The sequence below is a fragment of the Lithobates pipiens genome, unplaced genomic scaffold (assembly GCF_037356315.1).
Source record: "Lithobates pipiens isolate NorthernLeopardFrog02 unplaced genomic scaffold, aLitPip1_a1.2 Scaffold_8, whole genome shotgun sequence".
NCBI lineage: Eukaryota > Metazoa > Chordata > Amphibia > Anura > Ranidae > Lithobates > Lithobates pipiens.
Window position 1 is genome coordinate 646,276,589 of NW_027507903.1, and position 20,969 is coordinate 646,297,557.

The 20,969-nt window shown below is 45.5% G+C and overlaps 1 protein-coding gene across 2 annotated transcripts in view; it reads left to right on the forward strand.

Moving 5' to 3' along the window:
• Positions 1-20,969, forward strand: part of LOC143961665 (neuroligin-2-like) — a 367,521-nt gene that overhangs the window by 296,578 nt on the left and 49,974 nt on the right. For both annotated transcript variants that reach the window (XM_077470985.1, XM_077470986.1), the window contains one exon: positions 11,727-11,876. In XM_077470985.1, coding sequence (XP_077327111.1) covers positions 11,727-11,876 — 150 coding nt within the window. The remainder of the gene's footprint in view (positions 1-11,726; positions 11,877-20,969) is intronic.

Consider the following 20,969-nt stretch of genomic DNA (forward strand, 5'->3'; position numbering starts at 1 on the left):
AACCAATAGATTTAGTGAGCTGATGTTTCTGTTGTTTACTTCAATTCTCTCCCCAGCAGCGCTGAGAATCAGACTGTAGGACCCCTCCCCCCCATATTGGTCATCTGGACTCAATTTCATATTTATGTTCATTGGAAGTTTAAGGGTTTTGTCTGTAAATTAAGCATTTCAATGCAATGCTATTGGTACATGTGCACTGGCATGCAAAAAAAAAAATGGCGGAGGTTGGGTTTGAACTGATATGTCTGCGGCGTCAATGGACCTCAACAAGACCGGCTGTGTCCAAAGAAATGCAACACCCAACAGGTGAAAAGCAACCTCCGAACAGTGAGCTGGACCAGTGGCCTCCAAACTGTGGCCCGGGGGCCAGGTGCGGTCCTTTGCCTGCCTCTATCCAGCCCTTGGGACACTATTCCTCCCCCTCACACCAATGATGAGGCACCATTCCTCCCAATGACACAATTAGTAGGGCACCCTTCCTCTCACTGACATCAATGGGTCACTATTCCTCCCAAAGACACCATTAATAGGGCACCCTTCCTCGCACTGACATCATCGATGGGGCACTATTCCTCCTGCTAAGACAAATGATGGGGCACTATTCTTCCCACTGACACAATTAATAGAGCACCCTTCCTCTCACTGACATCAATGGGTCACTATTCCTCCCAAAGACACCATTAATAGGGCACCCTTCCTTGCACTGACATCATCGATGGGGCACTATTCCTCCTGCTAAGACAAATGATAGGGCACTATTGCTCCCACTGACACAATTAATAAGGCTCTCTTCCTCCCATTGATATCAACCATGGGGCACTATTCCTCCCACTGGCACTATTAATGGGGCACTATTCCTCCCATTAACACCATTAATGGGGCTCTCTTCCTCCTACTGATACCAATCATGTGGCTCTCTTCCTCCCATTGATACCAACTATGGGGAAATATTCCTTCCTATGCTACCAACCATGGGGCTCTCTTCCTCCCATTGATACCAACCATGGGGCTCTCTTTCTCCCATTGATACCAACCATAGGGCATTATTCCTCCCATTGATATCAACCACAGGGCTCTTTTCCTCCCATTGATATAAACCATGGGGCTCTCTCCCTCCCACTAATAGCAACCATGGGCTCTCTTCCTCCCACTAATAGCAACCATGGGCTCTCTTCCTCCCATTGATACCAACCATGGGGCACTATTCCTGCTTCTAAAACAAATGATGGGGCATTGTTTACTCCCAGTAACACCAGGGCATTTTCTACTCACACTGACCCCTGTTCAGCCCCTCTAAAGCCTGAAGGACAGTAAACTGGCCCTTTGTTTAAAAAGTTTGGAGACCCCTGAACTAGAGGAAGCCTTTAATGTGAGCTGAAATCTGCAGATGGTTTTGAAGTATGCGTCAAATGCACATCAACATAACGCATCTATATTAGCTGTTAGCAGCCTTGACAGTGTCAGTTATCCGAGCTCAGGCAGGCGATGGGACAGCCTCCATGGGGGGCCTTATAGCCTCAGATTGGGATGTCATGTCTGATCTGACCAGGGAGAGAATACAAGTAACAGCACACACTGCCAACCCGGAGCGATACATCTGCATTTTCACAACAGGAGAGTGGAGATTTCCTACAAATGTCCATTCCTGACTCTCTTTAAGCCCCCCCCCCCCCTCCCAGCATCCAGGCCAGGGGTCTAGAAACTTTCTAAACAAAGGGCCAGTTTACTGTCTTTCAGACTTTAGGGGTCTGGACTAGGGCCAATGGGAATAGAAAATGTCCTAATGTCCAGTCTTAGCAAACAATGTCCTAGTTGGCAAACTATTCCCTACAATAGTGCCCCATCATTGGTATCAGTGGAGGGAATAGTGTCCCATTGTAAGTGTCAGTTGGAGGAATAGTGCCCCATCCTTGGTGTCAGTGGGAGAAATTCTGCCCCATATTTGGTGACAATGGGTGGAGATGTGCCCTTTCGTTGGTGTCAGTGGGAGGCATAGTACCCTATCGTTGGTATTAATGGAAAGAATTATGCCTCATCATTGCCAGTGGGAGGAATTGTGCTCTTTTGATGGGGTCAGTGGGAGGAATAATGCCCCATTGTTGGTATCAGTGACAGAAAGGAATGGGATGGGGTCAGTGGGAGGAAGATTGCCCCTTTGTTGGTGTCATTGGGAGAAAATCTGCTCCATTGTAGGTGATAGTGGGATGAATTGTGGCTCATCATCGATATTAATGGAAGTACTTATGCTCCATCGTTGGTGTCAGTAGGAGGAATAGTGGCTCATTGTTGGTATTAATTGAAGGAATTATACCCCATCGTTCGTATTAATGGAAGGAATTATTCCCCATCATTGGTAATAATGGAAGGAATCATGCCTCATTGTTGGTGTCAGTGGGAGAAATGGTGCCCCATCATCTGTATTAATGGAAGTATTTATGCTCCATTGTTGGTGTCAATAGGAGGAATAGTGGCTCATTGTTGGTATTAATGGAAGGAATTTTGCCCCATTGTTGGTGCCAGTGGGAGAAATAATGGCTCATCATTGGTATTAATGGAAGGAATTATGCCCCATCATTGATAATAATGGAAGGAATCATGCCCCATTGTTGGTGTCAGTGGGAGAAATAGTGCCCCATCATCTGTATTAATGGAAGTACTTATGCCCCATCGTTGGTGTCAGTGGGAGAAATAGTGCCCCATTGTCTGTATTAATGTAAGTATTTATGCTCCATCGTTGGTGTCAGTGGGAGAAATAATGGCTCATCGTTGGTATTAATGGAAGGAATTATGCCCCATCATTGGTATTAATGGAAGAAATTATGCCCCGTCGTTGGTATTAATGGAAGGAATTATGCCCCTTCGTTGGTATTAATGGAAGGAATTATGCCCCATCGTTGGTGTCATTGGGAGTAATTGTACCCTTTTGATGAGTTCAGGGGGAGGCATAATGCTCCATTGTTGGTGCCATTGGGAGAAAATCTGCCCCAATGTTGGTGACAGTGGGAAGAATTGTGGCTCATCATTGGTGTTAATGTAAAAACGTATGCTCCATCGTTGGTGTCAGTGGGAGAAATAATGGCTCATCGTTGGTATTAATGGAAGGAATTATGCCACATCATTGGTATTAATGGAAGGAATTATGCCCCATCGTTGGTATTAATATAAGGAATTATGCCCCATCGTTGGTATTAATGGAAGGAATTATGCCCCATTGTTGGTATTAATGGAAGGTATTATGCCCCATCGTTGGTATTAATGGAATGAATTATGCCCCATCGTTGGTATTAATGGAAGGAATTATGCCCCATTGTTGGTATTAATGGAAGGTAATATGCCCCATCGTTGGTATTAATGGAATGAATTATGCCCCATCGTTGGTATTAATGGAAGGAATTATGCCCCATCATTGGTGTAAGTGGGAATAATTGTACCCTTATGATGGGGTCAGTGGGAGGAATAATGCCCCATTGTTGGTGTCATTGGGAGAAAATCTGCCCCATTGTTGGTGACAGTGGGAAGAATTGTGGCTCATCAATGGTATTAATGGAAGGAATTATGCCCCATCATTGGTATATCAGTGGGAGGAATAGTACCCCAAGGGATGGATAAAAGCAAGCAAAGGGTTAGGCCATACTAGTGGTTTAGAAATGGTTTAATATCTCATTTTACAATAGATACATGGGAAACATAAAAGTTTATGGCCAATTCGTCACTGGGCACTGCCTTGGAGGGAGGACTTGCCTTAGGAAATGGGGTAGGCTGGGGGATTATAGATCTTAAAATAATCACTGGTGGCTTATGCTGTTTTATAATACTTTCCAATATTATGGGATGTAAAAGTCCCACATGATGCAGTCATTGCCGATTAAACGGCATCTTCTATTCACGACTGTTTGTTCAAAATGTTACATTGTAACTTCCATCTAGCTAATTAAAGACTGATCAAAAAACAAAGTGAAGTGTTGCATGTCCAAGAGAATGTAGACCTCTATTAGGATATCCTATCGTGAGAGCTAGACTCCCCAGCCAGACAGCAAAGCCAGGAGGGTGACCCCCGCAATTTAGAGCCAGCAGCATTGCAACCTCCCATATCACCTCTGTGTCTCCAGCCTGGTCACTGTGCTGAGATTGCACTCCTCCCATACTCTTCAATTCCCCTTACAGCTCCCTGTGCCTGAAACATGTTAGGTTGCGGGCTGCGAGTAATCGGGCTCTGTTGCACTGCACAACACTGTCATTCTAGCACCCCCATCCTAATTTCTGGTGCGCAGAAGATTATTGGAAGATAAGAAAAAAATAGATTTTTTTTTTTTTTTTTATCGGGGGGCTATGGGCCTCTATGGGGCTGTCTATCAGGCCATTTAAGGAGCGAACAGAACCTCCTACACAATTGGATTGGGGGGAGAGAACGGATCCCAGTCCAGGACATCAAAGTGTTTGAAATACTCTGTTGTCCTGAGGAAAAGGGTTACGTTATGCGGACTTCGCTTCTCTAATGTGCATAGACATTTGAAGGCCAGAAGATGTTTGAAACTGCATTGGGCTTCTTGAACTGAACAGGAGCCTTCTGCAAGGGCCCATGAACATATTAATGTGACAAGGGTCACATAGCCTTCATAATTGTGTCCCATTTGCTGCTAAGGCCAAAGACCCAACATAAATGAAAGAAGCTTTTTAAGTCCATTAAATTCTTCTTAAAGGTCCACCAGTAGGTGAAGGTGAGGGTTTGATTGAGAATTATAGTCTAGTTAAAAAGCCAATAGGAGGTTGCATTAAGGGGTTGAGTGATCAGACAGAATGCCCCAGGCAGGAGCCTGCGGCCATGGCCCATGAACATATTAAGGTGACAAGGGTCACAGAGAAGCCAATGAGACACAAGGATGAAGGCCAAGGCCAAAGACCCAAGATAAATGAAAGAAGACCTTTAAGTCTACAGCATTAAAAGGCTTCTTAAAGAGCCACTAGGAGGTGGCATTTAAGAGGTTGAGTGATCAGACTGAATGCACCAGGCAGAAGCCTACTGGCAAAGACCCATGAATGTACTAAAATACCAAAGGTCACGGGGCAACCAATGGGACTCAAATATGAAAGCCATGGCCAAAGACCCAAGATAAATGAAAGAAGCCCTTTATGTCTACTTAAAGAACCCCTGGCAATAAAGTCTACATTAAGGGCCACTGGGAGGTGGTGTTAAGAGGTCGAGTGATTAGATAGAATGCACCAGACAGAAGCCTGCTGCCCAGGGTCCATGAATGTATTATTGTTTCAAAGATCACAAGGCAGCCAATGAGACACAAGTATGAAGGCCAAGGCCAAAGACCCAATATAAATGAAAGAAGCCCTTTAGTCTACCTAAAGGGCAACTGGGCAATAAAGTCTACTTAAAGAGCCACTAGGAGGTAGCGTTAAGAAGTTGAATTATTAAATAGAATGCCTGCTGCAAGGGCCCATGAACATATTAATGTGACAAGGGTCACATGGCAGCAAATGGGACACAATTATGAAGGCCAAGGCCAAAGACCCAACATAAATGAAAGAAGCATTTTAAGTCCATTAAAGTCTTCTTAAAGGTCCACCAGTAGGTGAAGGTAAGGGTTTGATTGATCAGACAGAATGCACCAGGTAGGAGCCTGCTGCCAAGGGCCCATGAATGTATTACTATAACAAGAGTCACAGGGCAGCCAATGGGACACAAGTATAAAAGCCATGGCCAAAGACCCAAGATAAATGAATTAAGCCTTTAAGTTTACTTAACAGGGCACCTGGGCAATAAAGTTTATTTAAAGGTCCGACCGGGAGATGGTGCTAAGGGACTGAGTGATCAGACAGAATGCACGAGGCAGAAGCCTGCTGCCCAGGGTCCATGAAAGTAATAATGTGAAAAGGGTCACAGGGCAACCAATGGGACACAATATGAAGGTCAAAGACCCAAGATAAATAAAAGAAGCCCTTTAAGCCCAGGGCCCCTGGGCATTAAAATCGACTTAAATGGCCACCAGAAGGTGATGTAAAGAGGTTGAGTGATCCGACAGAATGCACCAAACTGGAGTTTTCTGCCCATGGCCCATAATTTTATCAATGTGACAAGGGCCACAAGGCAGCCAATAGGACGCAGGTATAAAGACCAAGGCCAAAGACACAACTACTGAGGCCGCGTACACACGCGGGGACTGTTCGCTCAACTTTGTCCGTCAAACAGTTTCAGCAAACAGTCCGCTCAAAATTAGCATGGACGGACTTGCCCACACACGACGAACGAACAGTTTGCTGAAACCGTGCGCGATGACGTGAACGGCACGTACGACGGGACGGAAAATACGACGTCCTATACACTGCATTACAACTTTCGGCGTGTAAATCCTTTCTGAGCATGCGCGGAACTTAGTTTGACGAACAAGCCTACACACGAGGGGACTGTTCGCTGAAACCAAGTTTCAGCGGACAGTTTTTCGGAATTTCCGAAAAACTTTGTTCAGCAGACTGTTCGCTGAAACTGTCCGCTGAAAGCCCACACACGAGCGGACTGTCCGCCGAAACACTGTTCAGCGGACAAAGTTGGGCGAACAGTCCCCGCGTGTGTACGCGGCCTGAGACTTGTAGTTCTTGAGCATAGAATGCTCTTATAGTAACCACGGTGCTATATATAGTAACAATGCCAGGGTAATGATGGCTCTAGGAAATCGCAACCCCACAATCCATTGTGCTTCCGCCACGGGAGATAATAGAGCTCTGGCAAAACAATACGTAATAGCCGGATAGGAAACAATCTAACGGGGCATGACTTAATAGATTACTCAGAGGCCGTATCAGGCCAGGGGCTAATAGATGAACAAAAAAAAGGAAGAAAAAAAAAGAAGCTTAGTCAGGCCAGGAGATAAAGGCTTTCTTCAAAGCTCTACTATATGTCTTCCTATAAGTCCTCTAACACGACAAGATTAATGGTTCACCACGAAGCTGGAAGAAGACAAGCCTTTAATGGGTCACTGGCAGAGGCTCCGGGAGGACAAGGCGTTAATTTACTACCAAGTTTTAGGAGGCCAAGGCTTTATAGTTTTTTTGGCAGGATCCAAGAGGACAAAGCTTTATAATTTATTGCCAGGTAGGGCAAAGCTTTATGTTTAATAACAGGCTCTGGGAGCATAAGGCCTCCGTAGGGGCAAGGTTTCATGGTTCACTGGCAGGCTTGTAGAAGGACAAGGCTTTAATTAACTACTAGGTTTCGTCATTTTATGTCAGGCTCTGTTACTACAAGGCTCCAGAGAGGGAAGAAAACACTTAATAGCTCATTAAAAAGGCTCTAGCATAGGGGAGGCTTCATAATTTGCTACCAGACCGAGGCTTTATGATTCAGAGGCAGGGTGTAGATGGATGACAAGGGTTAAATTAACTATTAGACTTTCAATGAAAGACTCTGCTACTACAGGGCTCTGGAGAGAAAGAATAGGCCTAATAACTTATTATAAAGGTTATGGCAAAAGTGAAGCTTTACAAATTGCTACCAGGCCTTAGTAGGACAAGGCTTTATAGTTCTCTGGCAGGATCTAAAGTGAGAAAAAGACTTTAATTACTCATTGGCCTTAGCAAGACAGGTCCTATTCGATTTATGCCAGGTTCCATTACTACGAGGCTCTGGATAGAAAGAAATGGCTTAATAGCTCACTAAAAAGGTTCTATCAAGGAGAGGCTTCATAATGTTATGCCAGTCCTTAGTCATGCAAGGCTTTGGTTTTAATTAGGCCTAAGTGGGACAGGGCTCATTTTCTTTATGCCGGGCTCTGTTACTACAAGGCTCTACAAAGAAGAAATAAAGCTCACTAAAAAGGCTCCAGCAAGGTGAGGCTGATACTGAACCTACGTAGTGGTTAGGGTAGGGTTCTGTTGGATTATAGCACTCAACCCCATAAGGGCCGCTGGTAGGGTTGCCACCTTTCCGTCAAGCCAAGCCTGAACACATTGCACTGCAATTCTTTTTTTCTTTTAAGGGCGAATGTGTGGACTCAGCTGTAAAGGGGAACTCTGATGTAAGGGTGTTTCTACGCACCAAAGATCCCACTTACTTTCGAGTTCCCAGCATTCCCCCTTTAAATCGGGGTTCCCAAAGCCCCCCTTACATCAAAGTTTGCACAGTATCCCTTACATCTGAGTCCCCCTTACCTTAGTGTACTAACTCGCAAGAGAGAAAAGGCTCACTCACCCGAGAATGGAGGCTCATACATCGACACCTTTCATCCACAAGGTATCTTCCAGCTGCTGAGCTTCAAATCTCCTGCCCACACATCCCTTTTTCGCATGTTGTGGATTGGAGTGTGGGCGGGTAGAGACAGAAGGTGTTACAAGGGCCACATACCTGATGCGAGACCAAAGTAGTGGGAAGGCCTCCCTTGCACCTCGGGTGCTTGAAGCCTCTGGAGATGGAGACAGAGACTTGGTGGACACCAAGTGGCACGGGGGCCAGGGGTGCAGAGCCTTAGTCCGAGATCCGAGCCGAGATCAAGTCCACTTTGGCAAAAAAAGTATAAAAGGGTTAATCAGAAGAAGAATGGTCAACATCCAAGCCGGGGTCGGTTCCAATCTGGTAGCTGAGTACAAAAGGGACAAAAAAGTCGAATGGTAAAGGTACAAATCCGAGGTCAATGGCAAGCAGCAATCAAGAGTCGTCAAATAGGTTTCCAGGTCACAACAAGTTCAGACAGATCATACACTAGCACAGGAACAAGGCGGGACTGAAGATAATCCAGCAATTTGGCAGTGTCTGGGCTGGGCTTATATAGGGAAGTTTGAGGTCACTTCCTGTGCACCTCCTGGGCATTTTCATGCCTTTTTTCATCAGGTTGAGGTCACTTCCTGTGCGCCTCCTGGGCATTTTCCTGCCCTTTTCCATCAGGTTGAGGTCAATTCCTGTGCGCCTCCTGGGCATTTTCCTGCCCTTTTCCATCAGGTCTTCTGCACAGGTGCGGGTTGGCGCACTGAGGAGTCTTTGGAGCATGCTCAGTTGGCACAGATTTCCTCTTGTGGCAACTCGCCATTGGTGCATGCGTAGTAAGCCCTGGACTCTTACAGAAGGGTAATGCCGGGAGACAGAGGAGGAGGAGCAGATCAAGTCCTCTCTTGTCCGTGGGGGGGAATGTGCTGCCTCTGGCCCCTTTGCACTAGGTGCTTGTGGTACTCTGGTTACTTAGGGAGCCACAGTCTGATCTGAGTTATGTGTCCGGGTTTCAGGCATTCTGAAACCCAGACACATAATTGAAAACCTGGACTGTCTGGGTGAATCAACCCTGGGTGGCAACCCTATGTAATGCTCACTTGCTGGATCTTGCTAGGTACTCTAGGCGGCGGCGTCTACTTGCATCCCCCTGATGCAGCTGAATCCCAACTCTCAGTTGAAGGCTGTGGTTCCAAGAGGAAGAGCTCCTCATCAGACAAGGCTATTTATGTCCTCAACTAGCATTGTTCTCTCTCTCATCCAGCTGGAACTTGGAGCAAGGCTGCTACAGACTATAATGTAAATCCTGATTCTCTGGACCACAGAACCCACGATCCCCTGCTTTCTGCAGTGGTCCCTCTCGCTCTGCATTCACACAATGAACAGGCTGAACTCTAGAAGGAAATTAGCTCACTGCTACAGAATGTCCCACAATGACACAGGCAAGTTAGCCAGCACCTGGCTACATAAGTAAGGAGTAAGTTGTATTGAGTTCAGCAAAGTGGATAGCGATTTGACAATTAGCAAGAGTATTTAATAAACAGTACGTTTCAGCCCCTGAACAATGCAATACAGTACAATATCCCTTTAAGGCACACCTGCCCGTCCTGCAGGACTGAGGCTATTGACAATGGTCCTCAGACTGGGAGATATTCTTCAAGGCTAACTCCCTTGTAGGTCCCCAGTCAGAAGGGTCTAGGTTTACACATTGGGAAGCTTGTCAAATCCCCAACACACAAATAGTCTGCGGAGTCGGTTCTTCTGCTGGCTTAGTTGGGGCCCTTAAGTTGGTGAGCAGAGAAAGGTGCAATCCCTTTAGGAAGTGAAAAAACAGCATAAATCCCTTTTTTGGCAACAAAGTGATTTACAGAGTTCTCCTGTAATATGCAGTGAATAATTGGAAGAGGTTCACCTTATAATATGGGGGGGGGGGAGTATAGAACAAGAGTCACTTTAAGAGAAGAGGGGCAAAGAAAGGAACGTAGTACTTCCCTTTAAAAAGTAAAGTTGAATTTGGGGCGGAAAACTCCATCCTTAGATGGCTTGATATTAGATGGTTTATAGTAGCTTAATAGCTTTGAAATTCTGCCTAACAGGGGTTAACTTCTCCTGCAGGCAGCATCTGTGGAACAGTTTAAATGGTAGACTGCAACACTTAAAGGGCTCTGGCACATGTGCTACTTGCAAAGGTCTATGCCGAAGCGTGTCCTTGAACTTGAAAGAACTTGAATAACAATAAACAGTTGCAGCAAGAATAATGATAAGTGGGCTAGGAACCATCTCACCCGGTCTTTGTGTAATGTAGGGTGAATTTGTGAGCGTCCGGTTGGGGGGGGGGGCCTTGTTCTTTCAAGATCCTGAAGCGAACAGATCTCTACCAGCCTGCCACTCACAGGGTACCTAGATCCTTTACATCAGTTGCGGCTTCCCGGTCTAACCTGGTCCAGTCTTATGAGGAGGAGTGTCTCTCACACACACCCACACACACACCTCCTTACACCCGCACAGTCTCTCTCCAACTCCCCTCTGTGTTCCTAGCCTTTTACTTTTATATGCCCCTGCCCTTGGTTGAGTGCTTCTGGACTTTGTAGTTGAGTCTCAGCTTCACGGAAGCTAACACTCCTGTAGTAATGCTATGATGAATAGCAATGTTAAAACACTGACATCTAGTGGTTAAATACAAATCTGCATTACAGTAACAGTGCACAGGGTTACAGGATTATGCCTGGCTCTGTTACTGAAACGGCTCACTAAAAAAAAAAAAAAAAAAAAAAAAAAAAAGCTCTAGCAAGGTGGGACTCCAGGTCTGACTCTATGCCGCCAGGTCTTAGTAGGGCAAAGCTCATTTGGTTTATGCCAGGCTTAGCTACTACACGTCTCTACAGCAAAAAGCCTAATAGCTAAGGCTCTAGTAACTAGAAGGTTTATAATGTGCTACTAGACCTTTGTAGTGTAAGGCTTCATGGTTCATTCTATGAACAATCTATGCTCTTTGTAACCAACCAGTATTGATGTAGGCAGGGCTGACACCACCTGCTTAGGAATTCAGAGCTGTGTTTTCGTGTCAAAAGGAAGAAGATAGGAGCATGCTATGGTTCTTGCACACCAACAAGTATTTTTCTGTACTTGTAATGTGTTCAAAGGGATAAAACATGGGGAAATGTGCATGAGTTGTATTAAATGTGTTTTATGTTTTGTTTTTCATTCTGTCTTGATGTCACATGACCCAATGCCTAGGTGAGGCTAAGAGCAGCATAGAAGGAAGATCTTTCTGAAAAAAGCTTCTGTCCTGGTTGTTCTGACTCCTTGCTGGTCCATATAAACAGATTAGCAGAATCAGAGTAAAGATAGAAGTCCATATCTGGGTCCATGAGGGTCAGCCAGGCAACTAGCGTTTTCAAAAAGGGGCACTGGCAGCCTCCATGTTTTCTCTTTAGGTTTGCTCAAAGACCTACCAGCAAATATGACTTTTGCATCTTCGATTGATCATGCGACCCTCTGAAGTGTCTCTCTTCCCATGCAGATATCCGGGACAGCGGCAAGAAACCCGTCATGATGTTCATCCATGGGGGATCTTACATGGAAGGGACGGGGAACATGTTTGATGGCAGCGTGCTGGCCGCTTACGGCAACGTCATCGTGGTCACTATGAACTACCGGCTGGGAGTCCTTGGTATGTTTATCTCAAAACCTTTCTATCATCTCGCATATTGGACAGTGGTGTCATTTCTAATACATTGACCATTCATAATGTTCCCAGTTAAAATTAGAGGTGAAGACACTTCTAATAAAATATATATATATATATATATATATATATATATATATATATATATATACAGGGCTTTTTTCTCAGAGACTAGGTGCAGGAACTGCCCCCTTCTGAGTCCCCCCCCCCCTGTCACCGCCGCCTACCCACCTCCAAGCACTGTCCCTTAATCCCACCCCTTAACCACCTCCAAGCACCGTCCTTTGATTCCACCCCCTACCCAACTCCAAGCACCGTCGCTTGGTTCCACCCCCTACCCACCTTCAAGCACCGTCCCTTGGTTCCACCTCCTACCCAACTCCAAGCACCATCCCTTGTTTCCACCCCCTACCCACCTCCAAGCACCGTCCTTTGATTCCACCCCCTACCCAACTCCAAGCACCGTCCCTTAATTCCACCCCCTACCCAACTCCAAACACCGTCCCTTGTTTCCACCCCCTACCCACCTCCAAGCACCATCCCTTGATTCCACCTCCTACCCACCTCCAAGCACCGTCCCTTAATTCCACCCCCTACCCAACTCCAAGCACCGTCCCTTGTTTCCACCCCCTACCCACCTCCAAGCACCATCCCTTGATTCCACCTCATACCCACCTCCAAGCACCATCCCTTGATTCCACCTCCTACCCACCTCCAAGCACCATCCCTTGATTCCACCCCCCACCCACCTCCAAGCACCGTCCCTTGATTCCACCCCTCACCCACCTCCAAGCACCATCCCTTGATTCCACCTCCTACCCACCTCCAAGCACCATCCCTTGATTCCACCCCCTACCCAACTCCAAGCACCGTCCCTTGTTTCCACCCCCTACCCACCTCCAAGCACCGTCCCTTGATTCCACCCCCTACCCACCTCCCAGTACTGCCCCAAGTATAATTTGCTAAATAATTTCTATGGAATTTGTTTTTGTCTAATAACAAGAAAAGCAGTAAAAATAGATGCATGGAGCCAGCAACAATAAATCCCACCCAAGTAATAATAGATCCTCCCAAACAACAAAAATTCCCGTCCCAGCAATAATAGACCCCACCCCAGCAATAATAGATCCCTCACACAACAATAGACCCCCCCAGCAACAATGGACCCCAATCCAACAACAATAGGTTCCCCTCCCAGCAACAATAGATCCCTCACACAACAATAGACCCCATCCCAGAAACAATTGTTCTCCACACAACAATAGACCCCCAAACAAACACACACACAGAAACAATGGACCATCCATAACCAAATACCACCCCAGCAACAATAGACACCACCCCAGCAACAATCGTTCTCCACACAACACTAGACCCCCCCCCCCCACACACACACACACACACACACAGACAATGGACCATCCATAACAAAATACTACCACCCTCAGCAAAAAAAGATCCACCCCAGCAACATTAAACCCTCCCCAGCATCATAAACAGATCTCCAAGTGGTCAGCATTAATAGACCCTCTGGCAGCCAGCAACAATAGACCTCTCCCTCAACAGTAGATCCGTACATGCACCATAAGACACCCCCCCCCCCCAGCAACAACAGATCCCCCTACAAGCAATAATAGACCCTCACACAAATTTAGATCCCCACCAGTTACCATAAATCCTCCAAGCAGACAACATCAGTAGACCCTCCAGCACACCCCTTGCTAATACTGGAGGTGCCGCAACTGCGTTCCCCCACGTTCCCACTGAAAAAAGTCCTGTATGTATATTTTATATATATATATATATATATATATTGTATAGCTGCCCCTTGGACATACTTTGTTCAGTGTGATCACTGGTTTTATCTGTGCCATAGGATAACTCACAGTGGCTCCTGTGTGAATGAAGCCTGTTTGCAGGCCTCATTCACAAATGTTACTTTTACAGTGTATTTTGATTCGTTATTTTATATGCAGATTCAGATGAATGCAGCTTTGATTTGTTTACACTGCCACTTCCAGCAATCTAACAAGTAAAACAAAAACAATGTATCTTTTAATAATAAATGATTCCTATTTAACCTCTTATTAACTTTATTATTAATATTATTGGTCATCTTTACTCCCTAGCTATTCATTTTCTTCCTGTCTTTTTTTTTTTCTTTTTTAACCATTCATATCACAACTTTTTTCTCAGCATTGCTCAAGTTTCATATAAAAAAAAAAAAAAAAGAAAGAAAATAAATACATATCATCTTAAGTCACCAAATTGATTTAATTCCGTGTTTGGCACTTTTATTTACTGTTTATATATATATATATATATATATATATATATATATATCGTACAATGGTACCTTGGACATATTTTGGACATGCTTTGTTCAGTGTAATTGTTGGTTTTATCTGTGTCTTAGGAGCGCTGACAATGGCTCCTGTATGAATAAAGCCTGTTTGCAGGCCTCATTCATAAATCCATTGTAACAATGTTACAGTTACAGTGGATTTTGATTAGTTCTTGTATTTGCAGATTAAAGCAGCGTGCTTTGATCTGTTCCTGCTGCTACTTCTAGCAATCTAGCGAGTAAAACTAAAAAAACAGCAAAAAAAAATGTAATAATAAAATTATTGCTATTTAACCTCCTATTAACCTTAAGACCACATTGGTCATCTCTCCCCTGTTTCCCCCCTAGCTATTCATATTCTTCCAAATTTTTCTTTTTTTTTTTTTAACCATTCGCATCAAATTCTCTTTCATAATATTATTCATTTCTTAGTGTCGTATAAATAAAAAAAAATTAATTAAATTTAAAAAAAACGCAAATGTTTTAAAAATCACTGTAATTTCTTTGTAAATAATTTTTGGTATGCCTCGTGTTAGAAATATCATCCTAAGTCACAAAAATGTTTTTTATCCTGTGTTTTTTGTAATAAAAAAAAAAAATATATATATATATATATATATATATATTTTTTTTTTTTTTTTTTTTTTTGTTTATTTTTTTACATATAAAACTATAGAAATGTTCAACTGTACCTTGGGCATATTTTGGACACACAGTGCCTTGAAAAATTATTCACACCCCTTGAAATTTCCCACATTTTGTCATATAACAGCTAAAAATTTAAATTTATTTTATTGGGATTTTATGTGATAGACCAACACAAAGTGGCACATAATTGTGTGGAAGGAAAATGATAAATGGTTCCCTTTTTTTTTTTTACAAATAAATATGTGAAAAGTGTGGGGGGGGGGGGGGTACATTTGTATTCGGCCCCCTTTACTGTGATACCCCTAACTACAATCTAGTGGAACCAATTGCCTTCAGAAGTTACCTAATTAGTAAATAGGGTCCACCTGGGTGTCATTTAATCCCAGTATAAATACAGCTGTTCTGTGAAGCCCTCAGAGGTTTGTTAGGGAACTTTAGTGAACAAACAGCATCACGAAGGCCAAGGATCACACCAGACAGGTCAGGGATAACGTTGTGGAGAAGTTTAAAGTGGTTGTAAACCCTTACAAACCACTCTGACCTACAGGTACGCCTAGATTAAGGCTTACCTGTAGGTCCAAGAAATATCTCCTAAACCTACAAGGTTTAGGAGATATTTACAAAAGGACAGGCACCGCTGTCTACGGCGCATGTGCTGTAGACAGAGGCATGCAGGCGCACTATCGCCGTTAGCAGCATGCCGCTGCTAACGGCGATATGCTGTTAGTGGCGGCTCCCGTGTGCATGCGCTGGAGTGATGTCATCGCTGCTCCGGCACTGGGAGTGGCCAGAGCAGCAATAATTGGAAGAAGATGGATGCTCCGTACTACAGGGGACAGCGGTGACATTTCTGGCTCCTGTGTCAGGTAAGTGACACATAATGGGCTACTATGCGATGCATAGTGTTCCATTATGCTTTACCTTTGCAGGGAGACAAAGAAGAAGTAAACCCATCAGGGTTTACTTCCTCTTTAAAGCAGGGTTCGGTTATAAAAAAATCCCAAGCTTTGAACATCTCACGGAGCTCTGTTCAATCCATCATCTGAAAAAGGAAAGAGTATGGCACAACTGCAAACCTACCAAGACATGGCCGTCCACCTAAACTGACCAGCCGGGCAAGGAGAGCATTCATCAGAGAAGGAGCCAAGAGGCCCATGGAAACTCTGGAGGAGCTGCAGAGATCCACAGCTCAGGTGGGAGAATCTGTCCACAGGACAACTATAAAGCCGCGTACACACGGGCGGACTGTATGGCCAACTTAGTCCATCAGACAATCCGACGGACAGTCCGTCCTAATTTTGAATGAACGGACTTGACCACACACGGATGCAAAACAGTCCGTCGAAAATTTGCGCGATGACGTGTACAGCACGTACAACGGGACTAGAAATAGGAAGTCCAATACACAGCAATGCAACCTTTCGCCGTGTAAATCCTTTCTGAGCATGCGCCACACTTAGTCCGTCCAACTAGCCTACTCACGAGCGGACTGTCCGCTGAAACCAAAGTCTGACGGACAATATTACGGAATTTCCGAAATACTTAGTCCGCCAGACTGCACGCTGAAAAAGTCCGCTGAAGCCCACACACGAGCGGACTGTCCGCTGAAATGTGTTTCAGCGGACTAAGTTGGCCAGACAGTCCGCCCGTGTGTACGCGGCTTTAGTCGTCTCTCCACAAATCTGCCCTTTATGGAAGAGTGGCAAGAAGAAAGACATTGGTGAAAGAAAGCCATAAGAAGTCTCATTTGTAGTTTGCGAGAAGCCATTTGGGGGAAACAGCAAACATGGAGCCAAATACAGGGCAATCTCATGCCTTGTACACACGGTTGGACATTCCGACCGTAAAGTCCGTCTTATTTTTTCAGACGGATTTTGGCCGAAACTTGTGTTGCATACACACGGTTGGACAAAGTTGTCGGAAAATCCGATCATTCAAAACAAGGTGACGTTTTCTAACATACAATGGGACTACGTAGAGGCTAGTAGCCAATAGCTTTGGTCTCGTGATTTAATCTGAGCATGCGTGGCATTTTGCCCGTCGGAATTCTCTACAAACGATCGGAACAAGTCCGATCAGATTTTTTTGTCGGAAAATTTTTGATCCTACTCTCAAATTTTTTCCGTCGGAAATTCCGACGGAAAAAGTCCAATAGAGCCCACACAGGATCGGATTTTCCGACAACATAATCTGATTGGACTTTTTCCATCGGAATTTCCGACCGTGTGTACGGGGCATCAGAAGAAAACCCGTTAGAGTCTGCAAAAGACTTGAGACTGGGGCGGAGGTTCACCTTCCAGCAGGACAACGACCCGAAACATACAGCCAGAGCTACAATGGAATGGTTTAGATCAAAGCATATTCATGTGTTAGCATGGCCCAGTCACAGTCCAGACCGAAATCCAATCGAGAATCTGTGGCAAGACTTGAAAATTGCCGTTCACAGACGCTCTCTATCCAATCTGACAGAGCTTGAGATATTTTGCAAAGGAGAATGGGCAAAAATGTCCCTCTGTAGATGTGCAAAGCTGGTAGAGACACCCCCAAAAAGACTTGCAGGTGTAATTACAGAGAAAGGCAGTTCTCCAAAGTATTGCCCCCAGGGGAGCGCCATACATATGTACCCCTATATATATATATATATATATATATATATATATATATATATGCAGCGGCCATAACCCGTTGCGGGGCGGCCTTGACTTATTGGGCTTACCAGTTACCTTCTCTTGGCCTGCTCCTCCACTTCTAGGGGTTCCCAGGGTCGATACCCAATGACTTGAACACTGACACAGATGAAGTCCTCTTTAAAAGGTTTTATTTTGCAGTAAGAACTCTCAAATAACAGAGTCTCTTAGGGAACAGAGGGCACGGGTGAAGAACTCAGGCACTTTGAACTGCAGGTCTAGCAAAGTCTCTATTGCCACTCGCAGCTGGGCACTTCAAGGCTGAACAGATCTCTAGCCAGACATCATGGCAGTCAGCACGTTCACCTAAACTTGAACAAGCAACTGAGGGTGAACAGAAACCTTTTTCCTCCATATCTGGAACGTTTCCCGTCTCCTCAATGGTACTGAAAAAGTGTGGATTCGTCAATGTCCTTCCCAACTCAGTAACCAGGCACTTCTCAGGATGCCACTTGCCGGCCCTCCTCCGAAGACTCCTCCCCCGGTCACTTCCACGAGCTGCGGTGTCCCTCCAAGCTGAGAGCCCACCCGGACACTTTGAATCCTCCCTCAGTTACTGCGCCTCAGACCAGCAGGTTCCGAGACTCGGGAATGGACGGATCCCTACCCCAGACCAAGCAGATCTATCAGGGGCCACTGACAGGAACATGTTGCGGGATGTCGAACACCCGTGACCAGGATCCCTCATGGGGCTACCCCAGTCCTGGAACCAGAACAGACCACAGGGGTCTCACCAACACCTCTCCCTGAACACGTGACTCACACCCCTTAAGTACCCCTTCCCAGACTCCTCAGCAGGCCCCGGCACTCCCACTGATTGGCTCAGAGAAGGTCGATACTTAAACATCCAACCAGACCTGGTTCTGGCCTGTCATGTGCCCCTCACCGTTCACATGACCAGGCAGAACTTCCAAACATAGCCTGGCCAGACTGGTGTTAAGGCCAACCTACACAATTACCCTCAGAACCTTTATTGTTCTGAGGCAAAAACTAAATTTACATGCGTGTGACACTTTGTCCAAAATGTCATTTGCTACATCCATAACCCCTGTCAGGACGACCTAAACCTTTGGGCTTACCAGTTACCTCCACTTGGCTTGTTCTTCCACGTCTAGGGGTTCCCAGAGTTAGTACCCAACAACTTTGGACGCTGACACCATAAAAGTCCTTTAGAAAAGGTTTTTATTTGCAGGGGTAACATCCAACAAACACAGTCTCGTATGGGAACAGAGGGCAAGGGTGAAGAAATTCAGGCACCTTGAATTGCTAGTTATCAGAAAGTCTCTAGTACCACCCAGAGAGTAGCCACCCACAGCTGGGGGCTTCAAAGCTGAACAAATCTCTAGCCAGATATTATGGCAGTCAGCATTTTGATCCAGAACTTGTGAAATCTTTGACCTTGAGTAATTTTAACGGAAATTGAACAGGAACCTTTTCCTCAGTACCTGGAACGTTCTCTGTCTCCTTGGCAGTACTGGAAAAAGCGTGGATTCGCTGATGTCCTTCACAACCCAGCAACCAGGCACTTCTTAGGATGCCAGCTTGTTGGCCCTCCTCCGAAGAGTCCTCCCCCGGTCACTTACACGAGCTGCGGTGCCCCTGCAAGCCGAGAGCACACCCGGACACCTTTAATCCTCCCTCAGTTACCTTGGATCTGAGACTCGGGAACAGACGGATCCTTACCCCAGACTAGGCCGGTCTATTGGGGTTAACCAACCGAAACATGTTGCAGAGCGACATACGCTTCCGTGACTGGGACCCCTCGCTGGGCTACCCCGGTCCAGAATCAGGAACAGGCAGCTATGGCCTCACGAACAACCCTGAACATGTGACTTCAACATCTTAAGTACCCTTCCCCAGACTCCTCAGCGGGGCCAGGTGCAACCATCTGATTGGCTCTGGGAAACTGATACCTAAAGCATCCAACCATGCCTGGTCCTGAGCCTGTCATGTGCACCTCACCACACACATGACCAGGCAGAAACTCTAACACAGCCCAGCCAAACTGATGTCAAAGTTAAACCTACACAATCAACCCTCAGAACCCCTTTACTGTTCTGAGGCAAAAACTAAATTTGTACATAGCAGACACTTTGTCCAAAGTATCATCGCTACATATATACAGTATCCCACAAAAGTGAGTACACCCCTCACAATTTTGTAAATATTTTCTTCTATCTTTTCATGTGACAACACTGAAGAAATGACACTTGTCTACAATGTAAAGTAGTGAGTGTACAGATTGTATAACAGTGTAAATTTGCCGTCCCCTCAAAATAACTCAACACACAGCCATTAATGTCTAAACCGCTGGCAACAAAAGTGAGTACACCCCAAAGGGAAAATGTCCAAATTGGGCCAAAAGTGTCAATATTTTGTGTGGCCACCATTATTTTCCAGCACTGCCTTAACCCTCTTGGGCATGGAGGTCACCAGAGCTTCACAGGTTGCCACTGGAGTCCTCTTCCCCTCCTCCATGATGACATCACAGAGCTGGTGGATGTTAGAGACCTTGCGCTCCTCCACCTTCCATTTGAGGATGCCCCACAGATGCTCAATAGGGTTTAGGTCTGGAGACATGCTTGGCCAGTCCATCACCTTTACCCTCAGCTTCTTTAGCAAGGCAGTGGTCATATTGGAGGTGTGTTTGGGGTCGTTATCATGTTGGAATACTGCCCTGCGGTCCAGTCTCTGAAGGGAGGGGATCATGCTCTGCTTCAGTATGTCACAGTACATGTTGGCATTCATGGTCCCCTCAATGATCTGTAGCTCCCCAGTGCCGGCAGCACTCATGCAGCCCCAGACCATGACACTCCCACCACCATGCTTGACTGTAGACAAGACACACTTGTCTTTGTACTCCTCACCTGGTTGCCCCCACACACGCTTGACACCATCTGAACCAAATAGGTTTAGCTTGGTCTCATCAGACCACAGGACATGGTTCCAGTAATCCATGTCCTCAGTCTGCTTGTCTTCAGCAAACTGTTTATGGGTTTTCTTGTGCTTCATCTTTAGAAGAGGCTTCCTTCTGGGAGAACAGTCATGCAGACCAATTTGATGCAGTGTGCGGCGTATGGTCTGACCCCCGCCCCTTCAACCTCTGCAGCAATGCTGGCAGCACTCATACGTCTATTTCCAAAAGACAACCTCTGGATATGACGCTGAGAACGTGCACTCAACTTCTTTGGTCGCCCATGTCGAGGCCTGTTCTGAGTGGAACCTGTCCTGTTAAACTGCTGTATGGTCTTGGCTGCAGCTCAGTTTCAGGGTCTTGGCAATCTTCTTATGGCCTAGGCCATCTTTATGTAGAGCTAAAATTCTTTTTTTCAGATCCTCAGTGAGTTCTTTGCCATGAGGTGCCATGTTGAATTTCCAGTGACCAGTATGAGAGATTGA